Below are 26664 nucleotides of genomic sequence, written 5' to 3' on the forward strand. Positions count from 1 at the left end.
CTGTTTATTTGAGAAGTTTAACTGGGTGTCCTGTATATTATCTAACTACCTTGCCACACTGAACTAGGGTCCCAGGTACCTGTGCAGGAGAAAGACAATTGCCTGCAACAAGTCAATATTTAAAGCCCCCTTTGTAGAGGGGCTGTTTTACCCAATACAGAATAGAAACCTTTACTTCTATTTGAAATGATTTATAACTGTTCCCGCCTGATCGGCAAGTGTTTCCAAATTAAAAGCCATTAATTAAGGCCTTCTATAGATACAAAAGATATGCAAGAAGTGCTTTGTAATGCTAGCTCAGTACTTCAGGTGAGAGCGTTTCAAATTACCTGGACCACTGGAGCCACCTGCTTGACTAAACGCCGCGTGGCCTGCTCCGCTCATCAGTGTGCGCTGCGGTGCCAGCGTTGTTACTGATTTTTCTCATTTCTCCAGGGCAAATACTAATTAATGGATACAATTCACAGCTGATTAGCTGTAGTTTCTTCAGTAATTACATTCGCATACTAACTGTTCAGAAGAGGATTTCTAACCCAGTTCTTATTTCACTCTAAGCTTAATTTGTTTTTTGAATTGTTTAGCCCCTTAGTTTAATAGCCATTTTATTTTTCTTTGTTGTTTTAGGTGCTATTAGATAATAAGTTAGTTTAATCTTAAAAAAAATACTCTGTGATAATGAGCTGTTTGCTTTAAATGGATTTCTAATTCCCCAACAAAACCTATATTTAAATAACGTTGAAGTTGTGATATAGGCTGTTAGGCGGTTTGGGGGGCCAGGACTGGTGCACGGAATACTCATCTCGAGCCCAGGTTCTTATAAATATCCAAAAGGAACATTTGCATGGAGACCTGAGATTTTAACTCTAGCATCATTCATTCATCAAAAATTTCATGATAGAAAATAAAATACTTAAAATACTTTTTCTTGCATGTATTTAACATTGTAGAAAAACAAGGGAAAATATGTGTGTGAGTGTGTGTGTGCCCATGTGCAGCCATGCACATGTTTCTGATATCACATGCCTTCAGAGAAACCAGATAAAGGTCTTTTCTTAAGCGCCAGTTCATCTTTCAGAAATCCTTATAAAGATATTTACCTAAATGAAGCTGAGTGCTCAGTGAGAGCTTGTCGGATGGCTCATTGTATGTGCATTTAGATATGTTGGCTGTTGTGGGATACTCTGGAACCATTAGCGTCTTTCGTATAAATGCTGCTTAGTTCTTGGATCCCTGACATGATAAAGTGTAGCATGTCAATCCTGCTTCTGGGTGCAAGTCCTTCAGAGTCAGGGATTGAGAGCCCCCCAGAAATAAGTGTTAGTTTATTGAGGAAGAGGATTATATGAGTCTTCCATATCTGTGTATCTCTCTCCATATTCTATTTATTCTCGATATCTATCTGTGTATCTATGTACCTACCCGTTTATCTCCATCCATCCATCTCTCGCTCTCCTTGGGAAAATTGTATTTTTAAATAATTACTAGCTTTATTTATATTAGAGAATAGATATATACATTTCACCCTTTGGAGACCAAACCTATGTTTTATTTGATGCATTCAAGGAAGGAAATAATACACTTTATAAAAAGGACATTCTTTTACCAGTTAAAAATCATGAAAATAATATAGCTCTAGATTATTATACTCACAGAGCCTTTCCATATTGCCAGACTGATAACAATGTTTAAAGCAACAAAATGTGCCGATTTAGACCATTTGAACCTGAAAATACATTTCTGCCAAAATCCAAGTTTTACATTTTGATAACAGGTCCCTAGAAGTAAAGAGCTTAAGTCTGAAATGCTGATATGGTCTTATTTGTGATGATATGAATGGCCCATTGTGTTAGGGAATGAAATAAAAATTGCTGTGTTCATGAGATCCCGCTTATTTTTAAACCTCTTTGCACTTAATGTTACATTGAGAGATTAAATATCACTGTTTTCAGCAGCTCTGATGGATATAGATATCGCTTTAAGCTCTGTTTGGAGATTTTAAAAATATTCTTTAGTCTTATAATTTATTTATATTCATGCCACACCCCATTCACTAGAAAATAGAATTTGAGTCCTGGGAATTGAATTTTACTCCCTTTAATTCACATTTTAACCTACCCACACTTGTGACATCTGTTCTTGAAAACTAAGCTATGAAATCCTTATGTGCTTTTAAAATGTGTCAAGGTGATTTTCTTGGAAACTCTTTTCCCTCTCACCTCTCACAAATGCCAGGTCAATAAGCAACACACACTGGTGACCAGTTGGCTTAATGTTTGTAATCCTCTCCCTTCACAGTTAGTCTTGATGAGAAACAAAACTATTTTATAGAATTATTGAGTTAGCTTAACTCTGTGCTTTATTTTCTGAGGGAACCAGTTGACAGTATAGCATAGTGCCTTGAAACCTTTGTCATGTTTTGCATTTGGGCTGATAAAACTCTCTTTTATTTAGCAACACCAGCATTCTTTCCAAATCACAGCCAGAATGCTTTATTATGCCGCGTATTAATGTAAAACTATCTGTTTTCTTTCAGTTTGGAAATAATAATAACTATATGAATATGGCTGAGGCGAACAATGCGTTCTTCGCTGCCAGTGAGGTAGGTGACTGTCTTAATGTGTTTGTTCCTGTTTTTCGTGTTATTGAGATAATTTAATAGGCTTGAAGGGAAAAACAAAGTATCAAATTTGTCTCTTATGTGGCACAAGGTAACGACTTTGGAGGAGAAATGAGAAAAGCTTATTGGAAAAGAAAACCTGATAAGTATTTTATCACTTGTCTGTAGACTGTTACTAATGTTAGTAACTTCATACAAATCTTTTGATTAAAAAATAATGCAAACAGAAAGTAAATATATAAGAATGTATGTTAAAACACACACACACATACACAGTGTTGGTATCTAAGCAGATAAGTGGTTATTTTTTTAGAAACCAGGCTAGAAGTGACTTTTAATGGAAAATAGTTTAACTTCACCTATACCTAGGGATAATTAAGTGTCATTAGGTTGTCATGGTTTGGGAAACTATGCGACAGAAGAGTATTATAGTTTCTTGGGGCTTGGGGTGATGTGAAATGAGTGTTGTAATTTGTTGCTAGATCTCCATAGCCCAGTACAGTGCCTGGCAGTAGTAGGTGCTCAATAAATATTTATAGAATGAATGAATGAGTGGCTGGCATGCTCCAAAACTTGGTTGCAGCTGGGGAAACTGGGTGATGGAATCTAAATCCAGCACCTCATTGTCTCTGGGTCTGTCTTCAGTTTACGGGTGCAGATGAAACAAGCATCGTCTTCTTGCTGCTGTTTTTACTGCATTTCCTATTATTGATTTTGGGCTGCTGTTTGGTCTCATTGGCCTGCCCTCCAGAAAAACCTCAATCTTGATTAGATAAAACATGGTTTCCCCAAAATGGTAGACTGTGTGAGATTTAAGGTTTTAGAACAAGAACAAACAGAAGTGAAATTGGCCCAAATGGAACATTTCCTCTTGCGGTTCATGTAATATAAAGTCCTCATTTTCCAGATACGTTCAAATACAGGAAACTGAACTAGCTTGACTCCAGAGAATGAAAATAATAATGGCTTCATAAATGATCTTGGTAAAGGGAGGCAAGTGTTATGAAAGAAATTAACTTTGAGAAATTATTAGAATAAATGGGGAATCAAGAATTAAGGGTATTCCTGGATTAATCATTTTTATAGTGACCATCATCTCTCTAACCAAGAAGACAGCTTAGATAAGGGAATATTGTTTGGCACTGGCTGCTGTGTTGTTTGTGATAATGAACACAAACCCCATCTGTAAGGACAACATGATGTTTCATTCTGTAGGATTTTTTTCCCTACATTTGAATCAAACATTGATGAAAGCTCTACTGCCAGCAGCTGTTCAGAGACAATTTAATTCCAGCTGTGATAATTCACCATGTCAGACATTGGCTGTTATATGTTGATACAACAGTTCTCCAGATTTGCATTTTTATCAAAAGGAACAAATGTTTTGAACATTTCAGTACAGATGGTATTTAACCATGAACATACTACTTTAACATGTTCAAGGTAAACATTGAAAAGTCAGTATCTGTAAAAAATAATCACGCAAACTCTAAATGATTAATCTGATATTGGTCAGATGGCACAGTTACCAAAGTCAGTGTGTCTTTTTGTTGTTTTTGCCATATATGGTTTTTTTTTTTATAATCTCAGATATCCAGCATTTTGGATTCTTTTTTTCTCTAAGGAAAGCTTAATTTTAATATATTACCTGCCTTTAAAGTAGTTTAACATTTTAACATTTTCTTGGTTATTTCATTGATTATATTAGGTTAGGATATTGTAATATGCTAAATTGAAATTAATTTGCCATTAAAAAATTATACCATAGGGACATATTGCATATGACATCTCTATCTGTTCCTTAACAAAAATAAAAACCTTCCTAATTGTGACTGCTTAGCATAGACATGTTTTATGTTAGTTTTGGAAGTAATCTTATGTAATGATTTCTCTGTACATCTTTTCTTGAACAAAAAATAAAGCCCAAGTAAATGTTAATGCTACATTATAGCATGTGCCTAATTTCCCAGACACTGCATTAAAAGTAAATTTACTTGCTTTTTTAACATTTTAATGAGTGTAAACTAATTCAGGAAGTCTTTAGGTTTGCATGCTGTAAAGTCTAAATTGTGCCTGAAACCAATTCCCTTCACATGGATATTGTCCTGTAGATAACACTACAGGGACTAGGATACTCTGAGTTTGAAATTCACACATTTGCTTTATGTTTTCTGTCTGTGTCATGATTACCCTGACCATTTTTAAAGTACTTTAAATATTTATTGAAATAATATTTCAAGTGTTAATTACAGTGGTAATGAAAACAGCCAAATGCCACATATCAAGAATGAGTGTTTATCCGTATTGTTAATGTGATATGTTAGATTTCATTAAGCAGTAATGGGGTAGCAAATGAGTCACAAATTACAGTTGCATCTGTTACTAGACCACATTAGTGCCAAAATAACGGCAAATGCAACCATAGGGTTATGTTCATTAGCCAACCATGTTTGTGGCCAATTCATCCCTTTGTGTTTGGGAACTAGGGGTTCCACAGTTAGAAACTGACAGCTTTTGGGGTCATTATTAGAATGCATGTGTCAGAAAATCCAATATTTTAGTCTAGCATTCAAATGTATTATTCTGCTACGATGTTTTGCATATATTGAGCCTGCTAAGAACCTCAAGATGTTCAGTTGTCCCACCATAGACTGCCATAGCCTGTGACCTCTTTTTTTCTGGTGAGATACAAATAACATTTGACAGGTTCTATATGTAAGAAATGTTTTTTGTTGCTTTTTTTTTTCTTGAGTTTTTCTTTTCTCTCAAGTGGTCATTACGTTATATCATGATTGATAGCTTGAAGAATGATGATTTTCAGCACTTAATTAGTCCTCTTAACTGATAATAGCAGACTCAAATTATCTTGCACCAGTTCATTCTTTCAAATACTATTAATAATAAATGAACTATAAGTTTGACCCTCTGAGCTAGGAATAAAAAATATGAGTAGTCCCCCAAACCCTTCACTTGACCAAAAAAAAAAAAAAAAAGAAACAAAAAAAGAAACAAAAAAAAAACCTAGACCTTGCCACTCTCCCAGAACCTCTCGCCAAAAAAATCCCCTGGAAAATGGTTAGTGTGGTTGGGTGGAGCAAGCCTGATTTATATCACGAGGCCCTATTTTAAAACACTGCCTTTAAGAATCTCAGTATTGGCTGGGTATGGTGGCTCATTCCTGTAATCCCAGCACTTGGGAGGCTGAGGTGGGTGGATCACAAGGTCAGGAGATCGAGACCATCCTGGCTAACATGGTGAAACCCTGTCTCTGCTAAAAAATTCAAAAATTAGCCGGGTATGGTGGTGGGCACCTGTAGTCCCAGCTACTCGGGAGGCTGAGGCAGGAGAATGGCGTGAACCCAGGAGATGGAGCTTGCAGTAAGCCGAGATGGCACCACTGCCCTCCTGCCTGGGCGACAGAGCGAGACTCTATCCCCACCCCCCACCCAAAAAAAAAAAAAAATCTCAGTATCAGTGAAGAAAAACAATGCATTAAGACTTAGGTCTTGAGATATAGTACTTGTCTAAGTAAGCCAACAGCATCAAATCTAGTTAGTATTTCTATATCAATATAGCTGTATGCTCTCTAGATCATCTTTAAAAAGTAGAAGACTGGTAGAAAATGTTCAGATAAATACATATTAAAATGTTCATGTAAAAGAAAATAACCCTCTTTATAGTTTAAATAAAAGCGCTGGCATCTTTTAATATGAGCTATGATAATCCTTATATAAAACATTGTATTACACACAGTAACAATTTCCATAGAAGTAGTCATTGCACTTGGGAATATACCAATGAGGAAATTAAAAAAGCAAACCACAAATTTAATATTACTTGTTTTATATGTTGTGGCAGAAAGTAAATATATGTAATGTTCAGTTCTGGATTAATGTGTGTGTGTGTGTGTGTGTGTGTGCCACAAAATCATCAGCATTTCATAAAGCATGTGGATAGTGTCAGCGGTTTGAGCTGTTTCACTAACATATCAATAAAGTAGCAATTTGTTATATACTCCAACTAACAACAAAGACAGATGTTGCTAATTAAGTAGGCATTAAAAAACTGTTAATACTGATACTCCATTAAAACCATATGATAATGAGAATTAAATCTTTAATCAGAATGATCAGCAAAACTTTATATATGGAAATCTGTGTTTAAGATGTTTTCATTTGAGAAATAAATATTTGGCCTAGATATGTTTGTAGTGTTTTCATGCAATGTCTTTCTCTTTCCCTCCCAGGAGGAATAAGATATAGGAACAGAATAAGAATATATCTGTATTTTGTTTCCTTTTAGCAGACATTCCATACACCAAGCCTTGGGGATGAGGAATTCGAAATTCCACCAATCACGCCTCCTCCAGAGTCAGACCCTGCCCTAGGCATGCCGGATGTACTGCTACCCTTTCAAGCCCTCAGTGATCCATTACCTTCCCAGGGAAGTGAATTCACACCCCAGTTTCCCCCTCAAAGCCTGGACCTCCCTTCCATTACAATCTCAAGAAATCTCGTGGAACAAGATGGCGTGCTTCATAGCAGTGGGTTGCATATGGTAGGCACCACATTTATTACTGAAATTATTTTTTATCATTTGCACAAATCATAGTAAAGATCTGAGAGTCCATGTTCTGAAACGTGCTCTTGCCTGTTCCTAGTGGATTGATCCTAGTGCTATTTACATGCAGGTACTGGATCGCTGCCTGGTATTGAACAAAAGGGTATTGGGTTGGTTGACAGTAACCAAAAAGAAGATGATCCAAAAAGATTCTGCTGATTTAAAGTGATTTTTTCAAAAGTCTAATTGATTGGTTTGGAAGTAGCCAATCTTCCCCTGCTGTTGGTTTAACACAAAGGTGTGCTTGAGTTGAAAGTTTGCCCAGGCAAGATTTTAGAAATGGAAGTCCTTATCAGGTGCCTAGGTCTTTTGAGTTTTTAGTATTATAATGCTTACGATACATTTACTCTTACTGCAAATGAAATACCAAACTGAGATACCAAAAAAGGGAAAAAGTATAATTGCTTATAACCAGCAGAGAAAAATATAGAACAAGCGATTGTGTGAAATACACCTAATTGTGTTATTTATTGTCATAAACATCGATTAAGGCACTCCAGGGAGCCAAGATAACTAATGCAATAATTTTGGTTCTATTTTTCTTAGTGTGCAATTATAGTCAGCAATCACTAGAGTAAATCTGCTTAAGTATTTTAAACTCTTCTGCTGGGATTTTTCTTTTTTTTCCATCATAGCATATAATGCGTTTGTGTCTATCTAGGTGAGGTACTAAGTGGACATTTTAAAAACAAGATTAATAGTTTATAGAGCTTTTTTTTTTTTAAAAAAAAACCCTGTTAAAATGAAACAGATGTGTTGGTATAACAAAAAACAAATCCTTTTGCTTGTTTACATATTTCTCTGCACATTAGGACCATGCCAGTGATGTTTATTGGCTTCATTGTTAATTCCCCAGATAACAACGTATGATTGCAAAATATGTAGTGGATTAGTGGTGCAAAGATTCAATGTGCTCTCTGAAATATAAGATTACTTTCCCAAATAGGATTGCAGCAACATAATTTTCTTTGCCTGTGATCTTTTGTGTTTGAGCTGAACATCGGGGTTTTTATTTTTTACTTTATTTTTTTTTTTGTCAGAAAATAATTCAGTGAACAGTCGGGAAATAGCCATTAAGTATTCATAAGCGTTACTCGACATCAAAATAATTGTTTCCAGGGGACTTTCTTATATTTTTGTACCTTTGACACTGGAATGGAGGGTTCTATTCTCTGTTTCTCTATAGCCAGGCTTGCAATGTTTTGCTTAGAAAAGAATAAAAGTAAAATGGGTGTGTTTAGTCACCAAGGGAGTTTGCCAGGGTTCACCGTCATTCATAGATGCTCAGCGAGACTCATTTAAGTTGCAGAAATAGTTAAATGTATGTTAAAATGTGTACTTTATTAAATTGGTAAATATTTATTAATAATATAAGAATCTGCCTTTAAATTAAACATCTGATGAATTACCTTGCCTTAAAGCTATAAAACTGTTATTGCTGCCATAAAAAAGTGTAAAGGAGGCATTTTGACTATGAAATTTCATTTCATGGTCAATTGAATTTACTATATTGGAAAGAACTAAAGATGGAATCATAAAATAATTATGATATTCACATACACTTAAAGAACAATGCTTTCACAGACTGGCGTTGGGAAAGAGGACTCAATTTTTAATGCTTCTTTTGTAATGTATGGCTAATCGCTAAAGCAGTTGAATTATTTCATTGACTTTTGAAAGTATAGGTACTTTAGCTAAGTGCAGGCTGTTGTCATGGTATTTCCATGGACCTCATCACATTTATTGGTGCCTTTTTGAAGTTTTGCTGAACCTGAGTGATATTTATTTTGGCTTGAAACAAACTAATCTTGTTGAAAATTCTAGTAGAATTTCACCTTGAAGAAATGTCATGGGATTTTAAATCACAAATGTTGGAAAAAATAAAATGTACTAGGACAGAATTATGATGAATACAATGTGTCGTTGGCTTTGTTCTATGTACTACCTGACACGTTCACCTATAAACTTGAATTCAGAATCGCCAGAGGCATGGTTGAAAATTGGTTATGTCAGGGTTCTTCTATATCTCCCTGCGGGTACTGAGTTGGCTGGCTACATCATAACACTCCACAGAAGCCTCCTCAGAGATTTCCCTTAGGAAAGTCACCAGAAAAATAATAAATAATACTTTATACATCATGCATTCAGCTTCCCAGTGTGTGTTGGATATTTCATACCTTATGCAAGTAAGAAGTTTTATTATCCAAATGAATATGGCTGTCTGTTAAGGATTGCTATGGTGAATTAAGACTATCATATAAGAAGAAAAGCCAGCTTGTTGATGTTGTATTGAACCAGCTTTTCTTCAGAGCTTCATCGGTTTTCCTTTAGAAAGAGTGACAGTTTGTCACATTACTGATTAGCTGCATTATTGTTGGCAACAAGCACAACATGTTTATCTTCGTTAAATTTATGCCATTATATTTAAAAACAGAAGGCAGGAACAAAAAAGGGGGATTAAAAAGAGTCCAGTGATTAGCATTCACATTTCAAAATATGCAAATAATGCCCCAGTATTCAAAAGCGAATTGCTGAAAAATTGAATGTCGATGCATTTGTGACTTCAAAGAACAACCTTGATTTGCTTGTCGTAAATACGTGTATTTTAAAACAGGATGTGGTTGGCAAGTCAAAATCAACAGTATATTTTTGTTAAAAATTTGTTACCTCTAAGTGTTATTGTCAGTTCAGATGATCATCTGGAAATTGTTTTAATCCACAAAAGATTGCAATTCTAAAAATCTACAATGTGCGTTCCAAAGGATTGTGTGTGTTTTTTTTTAACACCTCTCTATAATCTGCCCAGCCTGCTGAGTAGCATTGACATCAGTAGTACATCAATTTCAGAAAGTGGATTATTTTTACTAGACAGCTATTGTGACATATTGGGTCAGTCATAAATGAAAGATATTCATGCAAGCATGCAATACTTGTAATGAAGTCTCACTCTGACCTTCTGTATGATTGATTCTGTAATTTAGTTTTCTCAGGCAGTGCCTGAAATGAAATGAAATCATGTTGAACAAGTTTTGAATACCCACAGTGCACCAGGAGAAGAAAAATCTGCAGCCCTAGAGGCTTGAGAGAGAGCAGATGAACGATTTATCTCTATGCTATTATAGCCTTTGCCAGCATTCAACATTTCTTTTTTTTTTTCTTATTTGGCTTAAGTACTTAATTCTGCAGGTAGCTGTAAATGGGAAAATAAAATGCTGTTCAGATTTAAAATGACAGGACAGGAGTATGTGCAGGGGACTGATAAAATATCTTGAATAGAACTGACCTTTCATGTAGCTGAAAGTTACTGGGGGATTCATCCTCATAATTACCATATAGATTATTTTTATTTCTTTCCTGCAATGAAACATTTCAGAGAGCAGTAGTGCTGATTGAATGAAAATTGAACTTGTTAACATTCTTTTCAGCTTAGCCTGTTGTACATAACAGAAGGTTAGCTTTGATGAATTTCAAAATTCTCTTTGATATCTAAGAAACAGACAGTAAAATTATTGTCTCTGGTCTGATATTTTGTATGCCCCCCAAAAGAGAATTTATAAAACACACTGATAATTCACATACTTTTCTTCATATATTATATTTCCATGTTTACAGGACTGACATTTTCTGTTTGATATTACCTTGGATTTAATTGTGATCACACATATTTATAGAAAATGCTATAGTGGTGCTCTAGCAATATCAAATGGAGTATTAGAAAATTGAAAAAGATGGAAGTAAGGAAAGTATCTGAGTATGGTAGTATTCGCACCTGTTAAAGGGAAGAGAAAAAGAGAGGAAAAGGTCCTATAGGAGACACTTATGCAGAGAAGAAAATTATGAGCTTTTAAAATATTCGTAAGACTCAAGTCATAATCCAGACAGATATCATTGTTGATAGAAAAATGGCAATTTATCAGAATATTACATCTAAAATTACCAGGCTTATTTTATAAGTTTTTATACCATCATTTGGAATGGCTCTCATTTTGAAATTGAATTATTATATTTGTTTTTAAGAAAATGACTTTCATGCCATTTTTATACTTAAAAAAATCTTACGTTAAGAAAAATAGCAGACTTTCAATTAATACATTGTTTTTAGCAATGTTGCTTAATGTGTTACAGATAAAGCGGTTATTTCATGGGTCATTAAGGTGTTTAATGCATGGAACGTTCTATTAAAACAAGCCCTGATTATTGTTATGAATGCATTCATTGCCATTGTCAATAGAGGTTGGGGAGCTAAAGTCCACAGGATGATGACTATTTAGCCATGGGGGGACAAGCAATTTCTCATACAAATTGAATACTTACAAATATATCATACAGATTGAATAACTTTGGTCAAGTTATGGTCAAAAACTATTTTATTATGAATTAACAATATAAAACTCACAACTTACCTAGGCAAAAATACACATTGAATGGAATAAGACCTATCTGCGTGAAGTCTAAATTATACAATTATAAAACTGAAACCATATATTAACCTTCAATGAATATTTACTGAGCACCTATTAAGTGCTGTATATTGTTTGTTGCCTTTTTTTAAATTTTACATATTTTTTAGAGAGAGGATCTCACTCTGTCACTCAGGCTGAGGTACAGTGGTATGATCATAGCTCATTGCAGTCTCGAACTCCTGTGTTCAAGCGATCCTCAGCTTCCCGAGTAGCTGGGACTACAAGTGTGTGCCACCACGTCCAGCTAGTTTTTAAAATTTTTATAGAGACAGGGCCTTGCTGTCAGTTGCCCAGGCTGGTCTTGAATTCCTGGCTTCCAGCTGTTCTCCTGTCTTGGCCTCCCAAAGTGCTGTGATTAGAGGCATGAGCCACTGCACCTGGCCTGTTTTTAATCATTAGAGCTTGATTATACTGCTTGTGAAATTGTTTTGTGTTTCTTTTTTTTTTTTTTGACTACCAGTGTCCCCTCAATGAATTACAGAGATTCAATCTGACTGCTGCCTGAAAGAAGCTTATTGTCAAAAGCCAACTTTAATTTAGCTGTTACTATACCTTGATAATTGTCTGCCAAAAATATCCAGGCCACAGACACTTTTACAAGCTGCCTTCTTTGTAGAGCCTTGTACCACACTGAGCTTAAAATAAATATTCTTTATTCTTGGCCTGTGCATACTACTGACTCTGAACAGATAAGAATTGTCTTTAGGGCTGAGTTAACTTGAGGGTCATCTGTCAAAGTAGGACTGTGTTCCAAACTTCTACTAAACCTAATTAGCCCTTGTGCAGTGTGATACATGATTATTGTTTGGTTTATAATGTTTAAAGGAAAGTGTTATGAGAAGGCTGGCTGTGGTTTATTTCCCTGTATCTTCTTTTTAACATAGGTCATCTACAGTTAAGTGTTGTAGTACTTAGTGATGGTTCAGAGACGGCAAAAACACCCTTTTACAGCACTTAGATTCCCACATAAGACTGACACGATGGCTCAAATATTTTTTGGAGAGGTGAGAGTTACTCTGTATAACATTACCCCTGTTCCTTTTATTCACAGCCCTTGTCGTCCTTTGCAATGCTTTCCTTTGCTTGCTTCCCATCTGTCTCCTCCCTACCAGAATAGAAGCTCCAGGAAGGCAAGTGCTCCTTGGGTCTGTTTGGTGTCATCCCTGGGCCTGGAATATACTTGACTTTCAATAAATATTTCATTTCTTCAATATATAAATGAATAAAAGGACAATGAAAGGATATTTACTTGTTATTAAGAGCATACTTAGACTGCTAAGTTAAAATGGAGGGGAGGGGAGGGGGCTTGAAGTATCAACAGCTATAAAAGTGGAATTGCTCTTTAAAATTTTAATTTAGGACTGAATAAAATAAGCATGGAGCTGTTCCTTTGGTAAAACAAAGTCAGTTACAGGGTACATGAGTAAACTACCATTAAGTGTTCATAATAAACTCTTGAAAATTTTATTTTGCCAAGAAACTATTAATTAACTTTAGGGAACACTGTTTTTTACAAAACTTTCATGGGTAGGTATGTCTGATTACAACCCTGAGAGTAGTTATTAAGTAAAAATGATCTATTTCAGTGCAGATATTTTGATGAATATAAAGGTGGTGGTATGCAGGTCTGTAATTATCATTGGTATGCATTTGGCATGACTGTGTCAGGGTCCATTGGAGTTACAAAAGTAGTAGCTATGCATAACTATTTGATCGTTGTTAATTTGGAAATAAAATTTTAACATTGCTATAAGACATAACTAAATAATCGAACATAAAATTACTGGCCTGCATTTCCTATTTGCAGTTAACTCTGATATTTATGAATACAAAGTAATTTTTATTGCTGATAATTGTTTAATTACTTCATTTCTCAAGAAATATTGATTAAAAACTGGCACAGTGAAAATATATTTAGTCACACTCTAATATATTTGGGTTAGTTGCTTCTTAATTGGATGTTATGCTCTATTTTGAAAACCTAATATTGGATTGTTATGGAGAATATTTATGTGTAAGTATAGATAGAAGATGCATTAAACACATTTGCATATTAGAATTTAAAAATTTTTTAATGATGAAATCAACCCAAGTGTAAGTGCCATTGTAATAAGTATAAACAGATAATATAGAATAATAATGTATAATATTTACAATAAAATGTCAATGTGAAAGCTTATATCTTAGATTTGCAAAAAGAAACAAAACAAAGCAAGACCATAGTATGTATAACTATGTACTACTAAGTGTGCAGCACAAAGATAAATGTAGCACTGCTCCAGGCCTGAAAAAATGAGTGAGAAGGATTTAAATATGTAGAGTTTTCTCATTTAAGGAAATTAGAGCAAGTTTTATCCATTCTCTTCTCATATCCTGCTACCCTAAGACATATCTTCATATGAAGTACAAACATGATATTATAACATAGTGACTTACACGGTAAGGAAGTTTTTCACCTTTCATTTCTCTTTTAATCTTGATTAAGTCCAGGAGAAAGACTCAGTTTGGGGCTAATTCAGTCTTTCACACCTTTCTTTTAGCCTTCTTAAGTTAAAGAAAGCAGAACTCAGGCCCAGAGCCTCAGGCAGGCCCCGGTATCCACACTGACTATAACAGTATTATTTTCTTTTCCTGGTGTTTATTTGGCATTCCATTGGCCATGAGTGATTTTAATTTTTCATTTATGTTAGTGATCTAAAGTTTCCTTATTAATATAACATTATTCAGATTTTAACCATTCACTCAAATGATTAATGTTCAATAATAGGCTGGGTTTCAGGCAATTTAAGAAAATGAGGGATTGCTACCCAAAATATCCATTCATTGGATTTTTCCTGTTTAAAAAAGACAAAGAGGCTCTTTCATCAGGTGGAGAGAGAGGCAAGCCTCTGCCAGGCACTCCCCTACCCCCACCAAGACATACAGAAACCAGAAGGCTTTGTTGAACACCACAGGCATGAATCATACAGGCCAATAGATAGAAGGCAGTGCCCCTCCTATTAGTGAGAGCATTTTATGAGATCCATGGCCCACCCATTCTGAGTGACCTTCTGCGACTGCAAATATTAATCTTTGGGTATTCTTTGAAACACAGATTGAGGTGGCAGGCCATACATTTATATTTAAACGAAATAGAAATGTCCGCAATTGATTTAGATGGGCTGGTTGCCCATGAGGTATGGACAGTTAATATTTATTGCAATGAATAGTCCCACTAGATATACACCATGCTTTAAACTTTCAATGGCAGCCTTCTACACTGTGAATATAATCCAGACTTCCTAGCCCAGACAATAAACCTTGTCACTTTATGGCCATGACTTGCTGTTCCAGCCTCATAGCCAGCTGTGCTCTTCCTGGCCCAGTCACTCTGGACTGTCATTTCCTTATCGGTGGTATGTTTGCCCATGCCCCAGGTTTAGGTACATGTTCATCTCTGTCTGGGATGCCCTGGCTTGGTTAGCTTCTACTTCCCTTTATACCTCAGCATAGTAGGTCACCTCTTCGGGGAAGCATCCCATGATTTCCCCACCTTTCACAATGAGGCCAGTCTCTCCAAGCCTATTGCATTTCACCCTTTACCTTGCCTACCCTGCACCCAGCTTTCCTGTCCACCTTTTCATTTCTCAAGCATGTCAAGATCTCTCCCACTTCAGACCTTGCTCATGCTGTTCCCTCTGCATGAGACATGCTTTTCCCTTCACTTCACAGTTGGCTTCTCCTCATCCTTCAGCATCAGCTCAAATGCTATCTTTTTTGAGAGGTCTTTCCTATTGACCCAATCAAATGTAGCCATACTTCCCCAATAACTCTTTTTTGTATAACCTATTTATTTTCTTCCCAATATTTATCACAGTTGGAGTCTTGTTTATGTAGATGCTTTCTATTTTTAGGAACAGAACATAAGCTTTGAACATTCACTACCTGACTCCCCCAAGAAAATGATTTTTATGATATTTGTCTAATACAGTAGTTTGCAAATGAAGGGGATTTTGACATTCGCCAATGTCTGGATACATTTTGGTTGTCACAACCCAGTAGGAGAGGGGCGGCTACTGGTATCTAGTGGGTAGAGGCCAGAGATGGTGCTAAATATTCTATAACGCACAGAATGCCCCGCCCCCAACAAAGGATCATCCAGACCCAAATGTTAGTACCACTCAGGTTGAGACACTCTTATCTAATATCGCCAATTAGAAGACAAAACGAGACAAGGAAGAGAGAATGAGTTTTTCCCAAATACTGAAAAATTTAGGAAACTATATAAAGGAACATTACATATAAAATGTAATTGTGAAAGGAGTGGAAAAGCTACCAGCATTCAACTCTTATTTTTGGTTATGATAGTGGGCAATCTCTTAGAACCCAATAGCTGCTTTGCCTTTAAATGATCACTGGTAAATCTTTCAAGACTTAATTTTTGTAAGTGAGAAGTAATATTAACAAAAGCACATTAAATTTCTCTGGGCTATATTCATGGTTATACATTTCCTTATTGTGTCATTACTACTGAGAAAAATTGTGAGCAATTTTGGTGGGAGTATATAAAAATTATTCTGGCCTACATTTTGTTGTAGTAAATTTGTTCATCCATTCAAGATTTCATTTAATGTGTAAAATAATCACATGATAATTTCCTGGTTCTCAAAGATATAAGGTTTGATATATTGCCTTCTCTGGCCTCATACATAATAGGTGCTCAATAAATACTTTTAAACTGAGCTGACATCTTTCTCTTTTTATGTGGTAGTCCTAAGATCAAGGGTAACATCTTTTAAAGGTTACTTTTATGGAAAATGATTGGAGCTGTTGAGGATCCTCAAGTTCCCCAAGGCAGTTGTTAATAATTGGTGGCCCTGGCCGGGCGCGGTGGCTCACGCTTGTAATCCCAGCACTTTGGGAGGCCGAGGCGGGCGGATCATGATGTTAGGAGATCGAGACCACGGTGAAACCCCGTCTCTACTAAAAAATACAAAAAATTAGCCGGGCGTGGTGGCGGGCGCCTGTAGTCCCAGCTACTCAGAGAGGCTAAGGCAGGAGAATGACGTGAACCCGGGAGGCGGAGCTTGCAGTGAGCCGAGACTGCGCCACTGCACTCTAGCCTGGGCGACAGAGCGAGACTCCGTCTCAAAAAAAAAAAAAAAAAAAATTGGTGGCCCTAAAGGAGCTTGAATTTCCAAAGAGACACTTTAGCCATTAATCGTCCTACATTATAATCTTCACTCATAGGAAGTGATTATCGGATAACTGTGAACCATGGTGAGTGGTAGCACATTTTGATGCGTAAATTACGTGGGTCAGAGGTTACTTTAAAAATAGGCTAGAGGCCCTTGGTATCTTGTCCAGCGGGAGATGGCATCTTTTTGGATCTGAAGACTATGTGGATGACTCTACGTTTTGGCAGGGCCTTGGCCCCACCACCAGTACTCTTCAGGAATGGTTTCCATACTGTCATCCTGCAAAAGAACCTTGTTTTTTTGTTTTTTTTGTTTTTTTTTTTTGTAATGAAATATTATGAGGAACCTCAATTTATAAAACAAATGGAAATGGAGTTGATTTTGTTAAAGGGGGATGATGGCAGCGGAAATCCCAGAGTCTCATTTATCTCTCTCTACCAGGACACATCTCTACCATGAAGATACCATGGCTCTCTAGGGCCCAGGTTTTCTGTCACACCTTCACTAGCTAGCTTGGGGGCCTGGGGAATCACTCTTATCTGTCTAAGAATGAGTATAGGACTAGTATCTAATGCAGAAAGCAATCCAGAGGATTAAATTAGAAAGTACGTATTAAGCTTAGCACAAATGCTGGCACATAGTAATAAACACACAGTAAAACTTCCTTTTTAGTACGGTGAACCTTGGCTGTCTATCAAAGGAGCTCCCCAGCAGCAAGATCCATAATAAAGGCATAAATTGCAGATGGAATTCAGGAAGGACTGACGAAGCCAAGGAGACATGCTTCTTGGCCTTGTGTTTGGCCATGAGAGCCATCTGAAAAATGCTCTAGGTGTGGGGTGAGTCAATCGAGCACCTATACGTGCAGATTTTCACAAGCGTTGGAGCAAAGAGAGCAAAGTAACTCTCTGCTAATGAGAAAACTGCATAAATCAGATGATCACATTTCATGGCCATACCAGTTAACTAATTTAGTATTATACAGTCAGAATTAAAATACTTCATTTAAATGTGCCCTGGAATTTGCCTGTAGATACTTTAAAACATCTAGATTTAAATAAGATGGAAAGATTTTTAAAAAGCATTCTGGGCCGGGTGTGGTGCCTCATGCCTATAATCCCAGCACTTTGGGAGGCCGAGGCTGGCAGATCACTTGAGGTCAGGAGTTCAAGACAAGCCTGACCAACATGGTGAAACCCTGTCTCTACTAAAAATACAAAAATTAGCTGGGTGTGGTGGTGCGCCCCTGTAATTTCAGCTACTCAGGAGGCTAAGGCAGGAGAATCACTTGAACCTGGGAGGTGGAGGTTGCAGTGAGCTGAGATGGTACCACTGCACTCCAGCCTGGGCAACAGAGCGAGACTCCATCAAAAAAAAAAAAAAAAAAAAGCATTCTGAAAGACATATATGAAGAAGAAAATTTAGAATAAGCTGGATGGCATAATTACCAGTAGTTTGGGGGTGGAAGTTATGTCAGTGAGCAGTGGTTACACTTCAAGAGAACATGGAAGACTGAACAGATAGCTCAGATTTTCTAGGAGAAATGAGCAAATGTGGTAGAATTCCAATAAAAAAGATAATCAGGATGAACAGATAACATAAAATCCACACAATCTGCAGAAAGACACCTGCAAGTAGAACGTAATATTGTAGGAACAACAAAGGAGAACATTGCCGGTGATATAAGGGAGTGTGGTGTTCTGATACTTGTGACGCTTTCCTCCAGGATTTCACAGTGATTATTTGGAAATTATTAAGAAATGGGAAATGTATGTATTTAATATTCTAACACTTGTTGACGGACTCTTTTAACCACTTGCATTATCTTCCTTTTTTTTTCTGATTAAAGTGTTTTAGTTTTTGTTTACTTTTGTATTGTGGTCACAGCTTATCAAAACGGCATACACATGTACGTAAAAAGAGTTGAAACTCTCTCCTCCTTGCCCCTCCCATTCTACCCCTTATAATGTAACCATTGTTAACATTAGGATACACTTTCTTTTTTTTTTTTTCTCAAAGAAAACAAGGCTGTCCTGTAGAGTTATTTTTTAACTTGCCTTTTATGTACTGTATGTTGGGTAGGTTAGTGGCTCTCAACTGGGAGTAGTTTTGCCCCGTCTGGGGCAAAGTCTGGAGACATTTTTCATTGTCATGACTGGTAGGGGGAGGGATATTGTTAGCATCTAGTGGGAAGAGGCTGGGGATGCATCTGAGTACCTACAATATGCAGGACAAGCCCCCACAATATGCAGGACAAGCCCCTACAATAAAAATTATCTGGTCCAAAATGTCAAGAGAGCTGAAATTGAGAAACTCTGCCCTAGGTCAATGCACATAAATCTAATTCATTATTTTTAAAAGCTTCATAACACTTTGACGTATGGGTAGACCATAATTTATTCAACTGGTTTTCTTTGATAGATCTTCTTATTGAGTGGCATTTATATATTTAATATGAAGAAACCAAATGCTCCAATTTAGTTATTTACAATTCATTCTGCTTCTTTAAAGAGCAAAAATAAACCTTATCAGAAGGACTCAAAAAAGGAACAGTTAAGAATTCATAGGCTTGTGTATAAAATTAGATTCTGGGTCACTGTGAGTCAAGAGAATTTGGTTTCAGCAAAATCACAGACTCACTCCAAATGACATGTCTTAAAGTAAGTCATTTGAAAAACATGTCTTCATTTTTTGATTCTTTGGAATTAAAAAAAAATAGAGAATAAGCAGTAACAACTATAAGGCCTTTCTGTATGACTACCAACAACAGAGAAAGCTGCATTTGAAGTAACTGCAATAAGTTTCAGAAAAAGCTATTTCTGATGATCTCTACCATCTTTTTATAGGTATTTATGAAAAAATTCATTAGTACATTAAATCATGATGGATTGAACAAAAGAAAACAAAGTAGATTTAAGTGAAAAAAGTGATATCCAATCCAAAAGACATTGAATGACTTCCAGATGCCGCTGACAATGTAATTCAGAATCGGAATGACCGTCTGGTTAACCACAGAGGATTTCACAGAAAGGGTGCCCTAAAGCAAACAGATGTTTGCTCTGTGAAACTAAAGCTCTGTGCAACTAAAGCTCTGTGCTTTGCTGGCCCATCCTCTGCATGTCCTATGCATTTCTGGGAGAATAAAATAAAGAATGGCTTTGCTTTCTCTCATAACAGCTACGTGTGTGGGAAGGATGGTAAACTAATGCAGGAGCCTGAATGGGTGCGGTCTCTGCTTCAGCCCTTTCCCTGCCACCAGTTTACTCAATAAGAAACAAGAGCTGAAAGATTATATTTAGTTTTGCTAATTTCCTTTCTTCTTTCTTCCCTCCCTTCCTTCCTTCCTTCCTTCCTCCCTCCCTCCCTCCCTCGCTCCCTCCCTTCCTTCCTTCCTTCCTTCCTTCCTTCCTTCCTTCCTTCCTTCCTTCCTTCCTTCCTTCCACATCCACTGACAGTTCTATAATGAAATATTCTGGGCTGGATATTTGGATTTTGTGCTTCTAACCCTTCAACTTCTTGGCATGGGTCCTTATATTTAATAAATGAACGGAGACCATCATCCTGCAATAGGTCAGACCTATCAACATTGCAACAGTTCAAACCTATCTAAGCAGATGCTAACCTGATAAGTTCACTGATATCTAGAAAAACTGAAATCTTTTTCCCCTTCGTTGCTGCCTTTCTAGGATCAGAGCCACACACAAGTGTCCCAGTACCGGCAGGATCCCTCCCTGATCATGCGGTCCATCGTCCACATGACTGATGCTGCGCGTTCTGGGGTCATGCCTCCTGCCCAGCTCACCACCATCAACCAGTCTCAGCTCAGCGCCCAGTTGGGGTTGAATTTGGGAGGTGCCAGTATGCCTCACACATCTCCTTCACCTCCAGCAAGCAAATCGGCCACTCCCTCCCCTTCCAGCTCCATCAATGAAGAGGATGCTGATGAAGCTAACAGAGTAAGTTAGAGCTGCCTTAGTGTGCAACCTGCCAGAGAATATGGGATTACCCCATGCTGTTTGAATTTCATTCATGGTGTTGCCTTGTTTTTCTTCATGGATTTGGAGTAGCATTTAAATGTATAATGGTTTGTTGTTTTTCTTCGCTCTTTCATTTATTTTCTTTAGAAAGTATATTGGACTGGAAATTGAGAGATCGGGCTTCTCCTACTATAGCTGTAAGGCATTGGACATGTTATTTAATTCTTGTAGGCCCAATTTTTCTAATCTGCAAAAGGAGGGCTTGGACTCCCTGCTACAAATTTCCAGAAATTGTAGACATTCCAGAAATTCTAAACTGCTCTGGTTCTAAGTTAATGTCCATGTGAGCAAGTTTCATCCAGTGTGTTGGTCAAGCTGCTGCCACATTTGACAGCCTTGCAGCTTCAGTGATATGTATCTCTGAGTTCATTCTCATCATCTTACATTTTTGCCTTTGTCATGGGAAATGTATAATTTTAAATGATACAAAGTTTGAAATAAAAACTGTGTTCCAGGTATGACTTTTCCAAATGCTTAGAATCATGAAAAAGGGTACTGTAATAGTACATAATTACTCATTAGTCACTCATTAATTATGTGCTGTATACCTACTCTGTGCTTGGCATTTTGTTTGGTTCTTGTGATACAAAGATTTATAAGAGAATTACTGCTCATGAGACTTCCCATTGGGGATGAATAGCAATGTTTAAAACTAGCTCCAGATGTGATTAGTGATATAACTGATGTATCTGGTGTGCTGAGATTCTAATTGATTCTGCTTGGGAGAGTGATTTGAGGAAGACTTTACTGAGAAAACGATATTTGAATTAGGTCTAAGAAGATGAATAAAAGTTTGTGAGGCAGAAGACAGAGGCCAACATTTTGGTGGGGGGCTAGTGAGGAACAGTGGAAGTACATGCTGTTTATGGGTATAGTGAAGTTTGATATGGGGGAAGAGAGAAATAGAAATTGAAGAACGAAATGGCTTAAATGTGGTGGTCTTTCTTCTGTTGGTAGCTGAGAGCTGATTAATTATTTGCATCGAGGAATGGCGTAAGTAATTTATGCTTTAGAGAGATAACTTTGGCTATATAGAATGCCTTATAAAGGGAGGGACCAAAGAAAAGGCAGTGAATTAGAAGACTCTTTTGTTATGTTTCCTTTCATCAAGGGAGGGAATGGACAGGAGGTACCAGATTAGCAGGCATTTTAGGAGTGAGAATCATAAAGATTTTAAGGATTTGGTGATCCACTGGAATTTGAAGAAGAGACAAATTGGGTTTTAGTTTGAGAGCCAGAATGGCTATCAGCAAATGAGAGGAGCAACCCACAAAGAGAGGAGTGTTCTCCCCCATGGGGAACATGAGAGTTTGGGATGTTAGAGTTGAATCTGAGGTGCTTACATTGGAGTCTAGAACTCAGTTCATGGGAACTGGAACTATAGATTTTGGGACCATCAGCACATGGATGAGAAGACGTGAAAGTAATCAGGACTTCTCAGAGAGTATAAGGAGCAAGTCAAGGACAGAACCTTGAGCATCATCTATTTATAAGTAGCAAAAGGAAGAAGAGGAGCTAGAGAAGATTAAGAGTGATGAGGAACAGAGGAGGGAGGTTCAAGTGATGCTGCAGAAATCGAAGGGGTTTCAAGATGAAGAGTTTATTCTATAACATCATGTTAGCACCCCCATTGGGCCCAGGAATGGTAAATGCAGTGACAGTCTTCTCACATTCACAGAACTTCAGTCCAGAGGACTGACAAGTAATGGTTAAAGACTCTTGAGGGATATGATCTGATAGGGTTAGGTAACAGCTTAGCCATTACAGTTCAGAGGGGTTCCTTTCCCTCCAATCACACGTCCACTGATCTTCATACTTGCCGCTGTACCAAACTGAAATTGTCATGTCTTAAAGAGGACCTCTTATGGGACTCCTAGCTTGCTCCATTTTAAGTGAGGGTCTAGGTTTTGTGTAAAGACAATACAGCCAATTTATCTTCATTGAACCTTAGCTGAGAAAGGAAGATTAAAACTATCATTGATTATGTCTCTTTGGGGTAAAGCTTTTTCTCCAGCTTTCTGTCTCAACCCTTTTAAGTCAATGACACAAAAATTTCCTTAGGAAAATTAATTCTGAATTTTTATTTAAATTGTGAGACTCCACATTTCTGGTTTATTCTTAAAAAGTAATAATGATTAGGGCACATCATGGTTATCCAAGAAAGGCATCAAAAGTGGTCGACATTTGAATATTGTTTTACAGAGAATGAAACTGAACTCCTCTCATTTGGAAAAAAAGCTCCTCTGGAAAGTAATAGCATCTTGCCATGGGTCAGGGTATTGTGGCTCTAACAGTGCCAGATTTTCTTCCAGGAGAAGAATATAGTTGTTGGACTCAACTAGAAATATGTGTGTCTGTATATAGCTTTTCTTGTTTAAATAATGTTTTTCATTGAAGGAAAACTTGGCTCCCAGTGAAGCTCTAACTGAAAGGCATCTGACTCTCTTGGAAATTCACATTCATTAAGTAGAATTAAACAAGTGTCACTTATTTTGAAAATTTAGAAAAAAGACTATGGGCTCTAGAGAATTATTGAATTAATTGTGTGAGTTATGAAAGATGGCATTTTGGAGGAGAAGTGAGATATGACTTAAAACCATCTGAAGCTTATAAACTACTCAGATAAAGTGTGGATGCTGTTATCACTTAAATAGTGCAAACAATAGGCTCACCTAGAGGTAGGCCAGTGGTTTCTTAACACTTTGAGGGTTCAGAGCTCTCTAAGAAACGTTCCTTATCAGTTTCCTCCCTAAGAATTTTAGTAAGTGGTAAGAATTTAGTGAAAGTTCCAAATGACCCTCATTTAGAAAGTAAATAATACTCTAGGAAAATTTGAATTAGAATTCAAGCCATTAAAAGCCAATCTGTTAGTAACTTGAATCTATCTTGGTTGATCTTGCCCAAGGCTGGCTTTGAAAACAGATTTTGTCAAACATTGCAGGATTCTTGATGAAGTTAACTGCAAAATTATCTTCGACATTGTAATCTAGGGGAATAAAATGAGGTTTACAAATCATTTCCCTGCTTCTCTGATAAGTATGTTAAATCATCAGTGAACTTAGATGATGGTAGCTGGTGAATATGGAGCTTAGTCATCTTTAAATTGGGAAACTATACCCGTATCAGTTTATGGTTCTGATCTCTCAGAGTTCATGTGGTCAATGTGTGTGAGTCTCTATGGAGTATTCTTGTGAGCAGGGTTACTTGCCATAAATAACAAACATCTTCTTTTTAGTCTGCTTAGTGATTTTTAAGATCAACCATTGCTCTTTTTTTTTACAGGTTTTTAATTTTATGGAGAGTATCAATTTCCCTTTTATCTCTACTTAAAGTAGTTTTGACATTTTTACATTTGCTGTTAATCTTTAGAAAATTATTGTTATTTTAGAAAATAAAAATTACCTTTTTTCCTTATGGTGCAAGTATAGAAATTGGAGCTAATTTCCATTTTAGTTTCTGGAGAGCCATTAGCAAAGTAACATTCTGGTAAAATTAAAAAATCAGCCTCAAAAAAAATCAATTCAGACAGATCACACATATGGCATGTGACTATGGCTAGGGACCTCATTTAAAATATTTGAATATGATCAACATCCTGAATATTATTTAGGTTTTACTTCTAAAATCTCTGAAAATATAAAATATTTTGCTGATGTATGTATGTGTAGTGTAGCATATATATAGCATTGCCTGGTACAGAGTGTTCTGTTTTTCATTACTCATAATTGCCATTTAGAGCATATGTTGTGAACGTATTGAAGATACTTCTGAGTCTCATTAATCGATGTTCTAAACGCTAATCTCTGCTGTCTGGTTAACTCCAAGCAAGTTTACCCCTCCCCCAGTTTTGTTGGTGATTCATCTGTTGATGATGCCTAACAAAACCTTCAAAGAACAATTATGGATCTGAGTTAAGTCTTGTTGCATTCTCTGCAAGTACATTCTAGGCAGTGAATTTTCTTCCTGCTTTGCAGGCCATTGGAGAGAAAAGAGCTGCTCCAGACTCTGGCAAGAAGCCCAAGACTCCAAAGAAAAAGAAAAAGAAAGATCCCAATGAGCCACAGAAGCCAGTGTCAGCATATGCCCTGTTTTTCAGAGACACACAGGCTGCAATTAAAGGTCAAAACCCCAATGCAACCTTTGGAGAGGTCTCAAAAATTGTAGCATCTATGTGGGACAGCCTTGGAGAAGAACAAAAGCAGGTGAGACAAAGACCCATCAAGGCACCATAAATAAAACTCATGATCATTTAAAATATTCCTCACACCTTTTCCGAGTGCATGTGTTCACTGAATATGATTGCTTCTTTTGAAATCCTTTTCTAAGCGATGGAATTTAAAAACCCAGACATATAAATCTAAACAACTCTCCAGTTATATTGATTTCTCTGTCAGCTTATGGGTGCACGTTCAGAACCCATTCAGAGGAAGGTTGGAAGAAATCCAGGCAGTATCCTGCAAGCATAAACTTTTGATGATAATCTTTTCATTTGAAATAATGTGGAATTTTTTCCCCTTTGTTCAAAAAGGGCACTACAAAGGGATCAGGTCCATCCCGCTTGCCTTTCCATTGATCATCTTTCTGAACCCTTTTGCTGTCCTGGTGGGTTTCCAAACTTTGAAGCTGCCTCTGCGTGTCTCATTATTGTCACCGGGCATTTGAAATTTTATTCTAAGTTCATTTTAAAGCAAGGCAGTATGAGAGGTATTCAGAAATTAGCCATGCTGGTGGGAGATACTTCCTTAGGGGCTTCGTCTCCTCTCCTTCCCCTTGCAACTCTTCCACACAAATGAAGAGAAGAATGGGTTCCTTGGGGGTCAGTCCCCCCACTTGCTCCTTGCATGAAACTCCAATTACCATTAATAGAAGTTAACTTTTACATATCCACAGAAGAATAGATCAACCCCTATGAGTGATAAAATAGAATAATTGTTTTCAAGAATGAAGAGTGGAAAGTCCTTGATTTTTATTTACAAATTATGAACTTTTTTCAGGAGCTCATTCCTAGAAGCTTGTTTTGTTGGGATGGTGCAACATTAGAAATTTCTTGTTAGTTTGCACTGAGCTTATTACTGTAGATAGCAGACTGATTTTCTGTCCCAGAAATATAATTCCGAGGGACTGGAAAAGTGCAGCACCTAACTTTTAAACTCTGGAGAGAAAGATGCATGTTGATCGAACACCCAGCCATCAGACCACTTAAGAAAAGCAGAAGCCCAAATCATGTTTAATATGCTGGAATTTTATTTATGTAACTCAGTGGGGTCACTTATGGAAATCTCCTAGCTTGGATGATTTCTGACTTTTAATTTTGCTCCAAAAGAAAACCAAGGTTGAAATGCTTTGCTCTTTTCTCTTCTGTCTTCATCATTCTACCTGTTGTTTTTATCCTCTGGTTTGGTATAGTTTAGAAAGGTATCTGAGGGAAAGAAGACATTGATGGAGAAATGCATTACTTTCTCTAAAGTAAGCCATTTGCAGCAAAGCTTATTCTTCTTGCTACCTTATTTATTGCCTTAGCATGAGGTTTTCAGCTGTTCTCAAGAAAAAGTGATTCTCAAGTAATCTGTATTGCAACCCGAAATCTTTTTCTTATTTGAGATAGTAAATATAAAAATTGTGCTCCAGTGAGGGTGGCAGGGTTCTGTTTTGTTTTAATATCTCTGTGTGTGTGTGTGTGTGTGTGTGTTTGTGTGTGTGTGTGTGCACGCGCTAACATTTAAAAATCAAAGCCAAGGAGACCAACCTTT

The 26664-nt window shown here is 36.9% G+C and overlaps 1 protein-coding gene across 1 annotated transcript in view; it reads left to right on the top strand.

Annotated features, from left to right (window-relative positions):
• Positions 1–1019: 1019 nt before the first annotated feature.
• Positions 1020–26664, top strand: part of LOC116463781 (TOX high mobility group box family member 3-like) — a 31809-nt gene continuing 6164 nt past the window's right edge. The window contains exons 1-5 of the mRNA XM_032147046.2: positions 1020–1118; positions 2534–2599; positions 6920–7174; positions 20564–20833; positions 24889–25116. Of these exons, the coding sequence (XP_032002937.2) occupies positions 1020–1118; positions 2534–2599; positions 6920–7174; positions 20564–20833; positions 24889–25116 (918 nt within the window). The remainder of the gene's footprint in view (positions 1119–2533; positions 2600–6919; positions 7175–20563; positions 20834–24888; positions 25117–26664) is intronic.

This window comes from Hylobates moloch, unplaced genomic scaffold, assembly GCF_009828535.3.
Source record: "Hylobates moloch isolate HMO894 unplaced genomic scaffold, HMol_V3 SCAFFOLD_63, whole genome shotgun sequence".
Taxonomy (NCBI): domain Eukaryota; kingdom Metazoa; phylum Chordata; class Mammalia; order Primates; family Hylobatidae; genus Hylobates; species Hylobates moloch.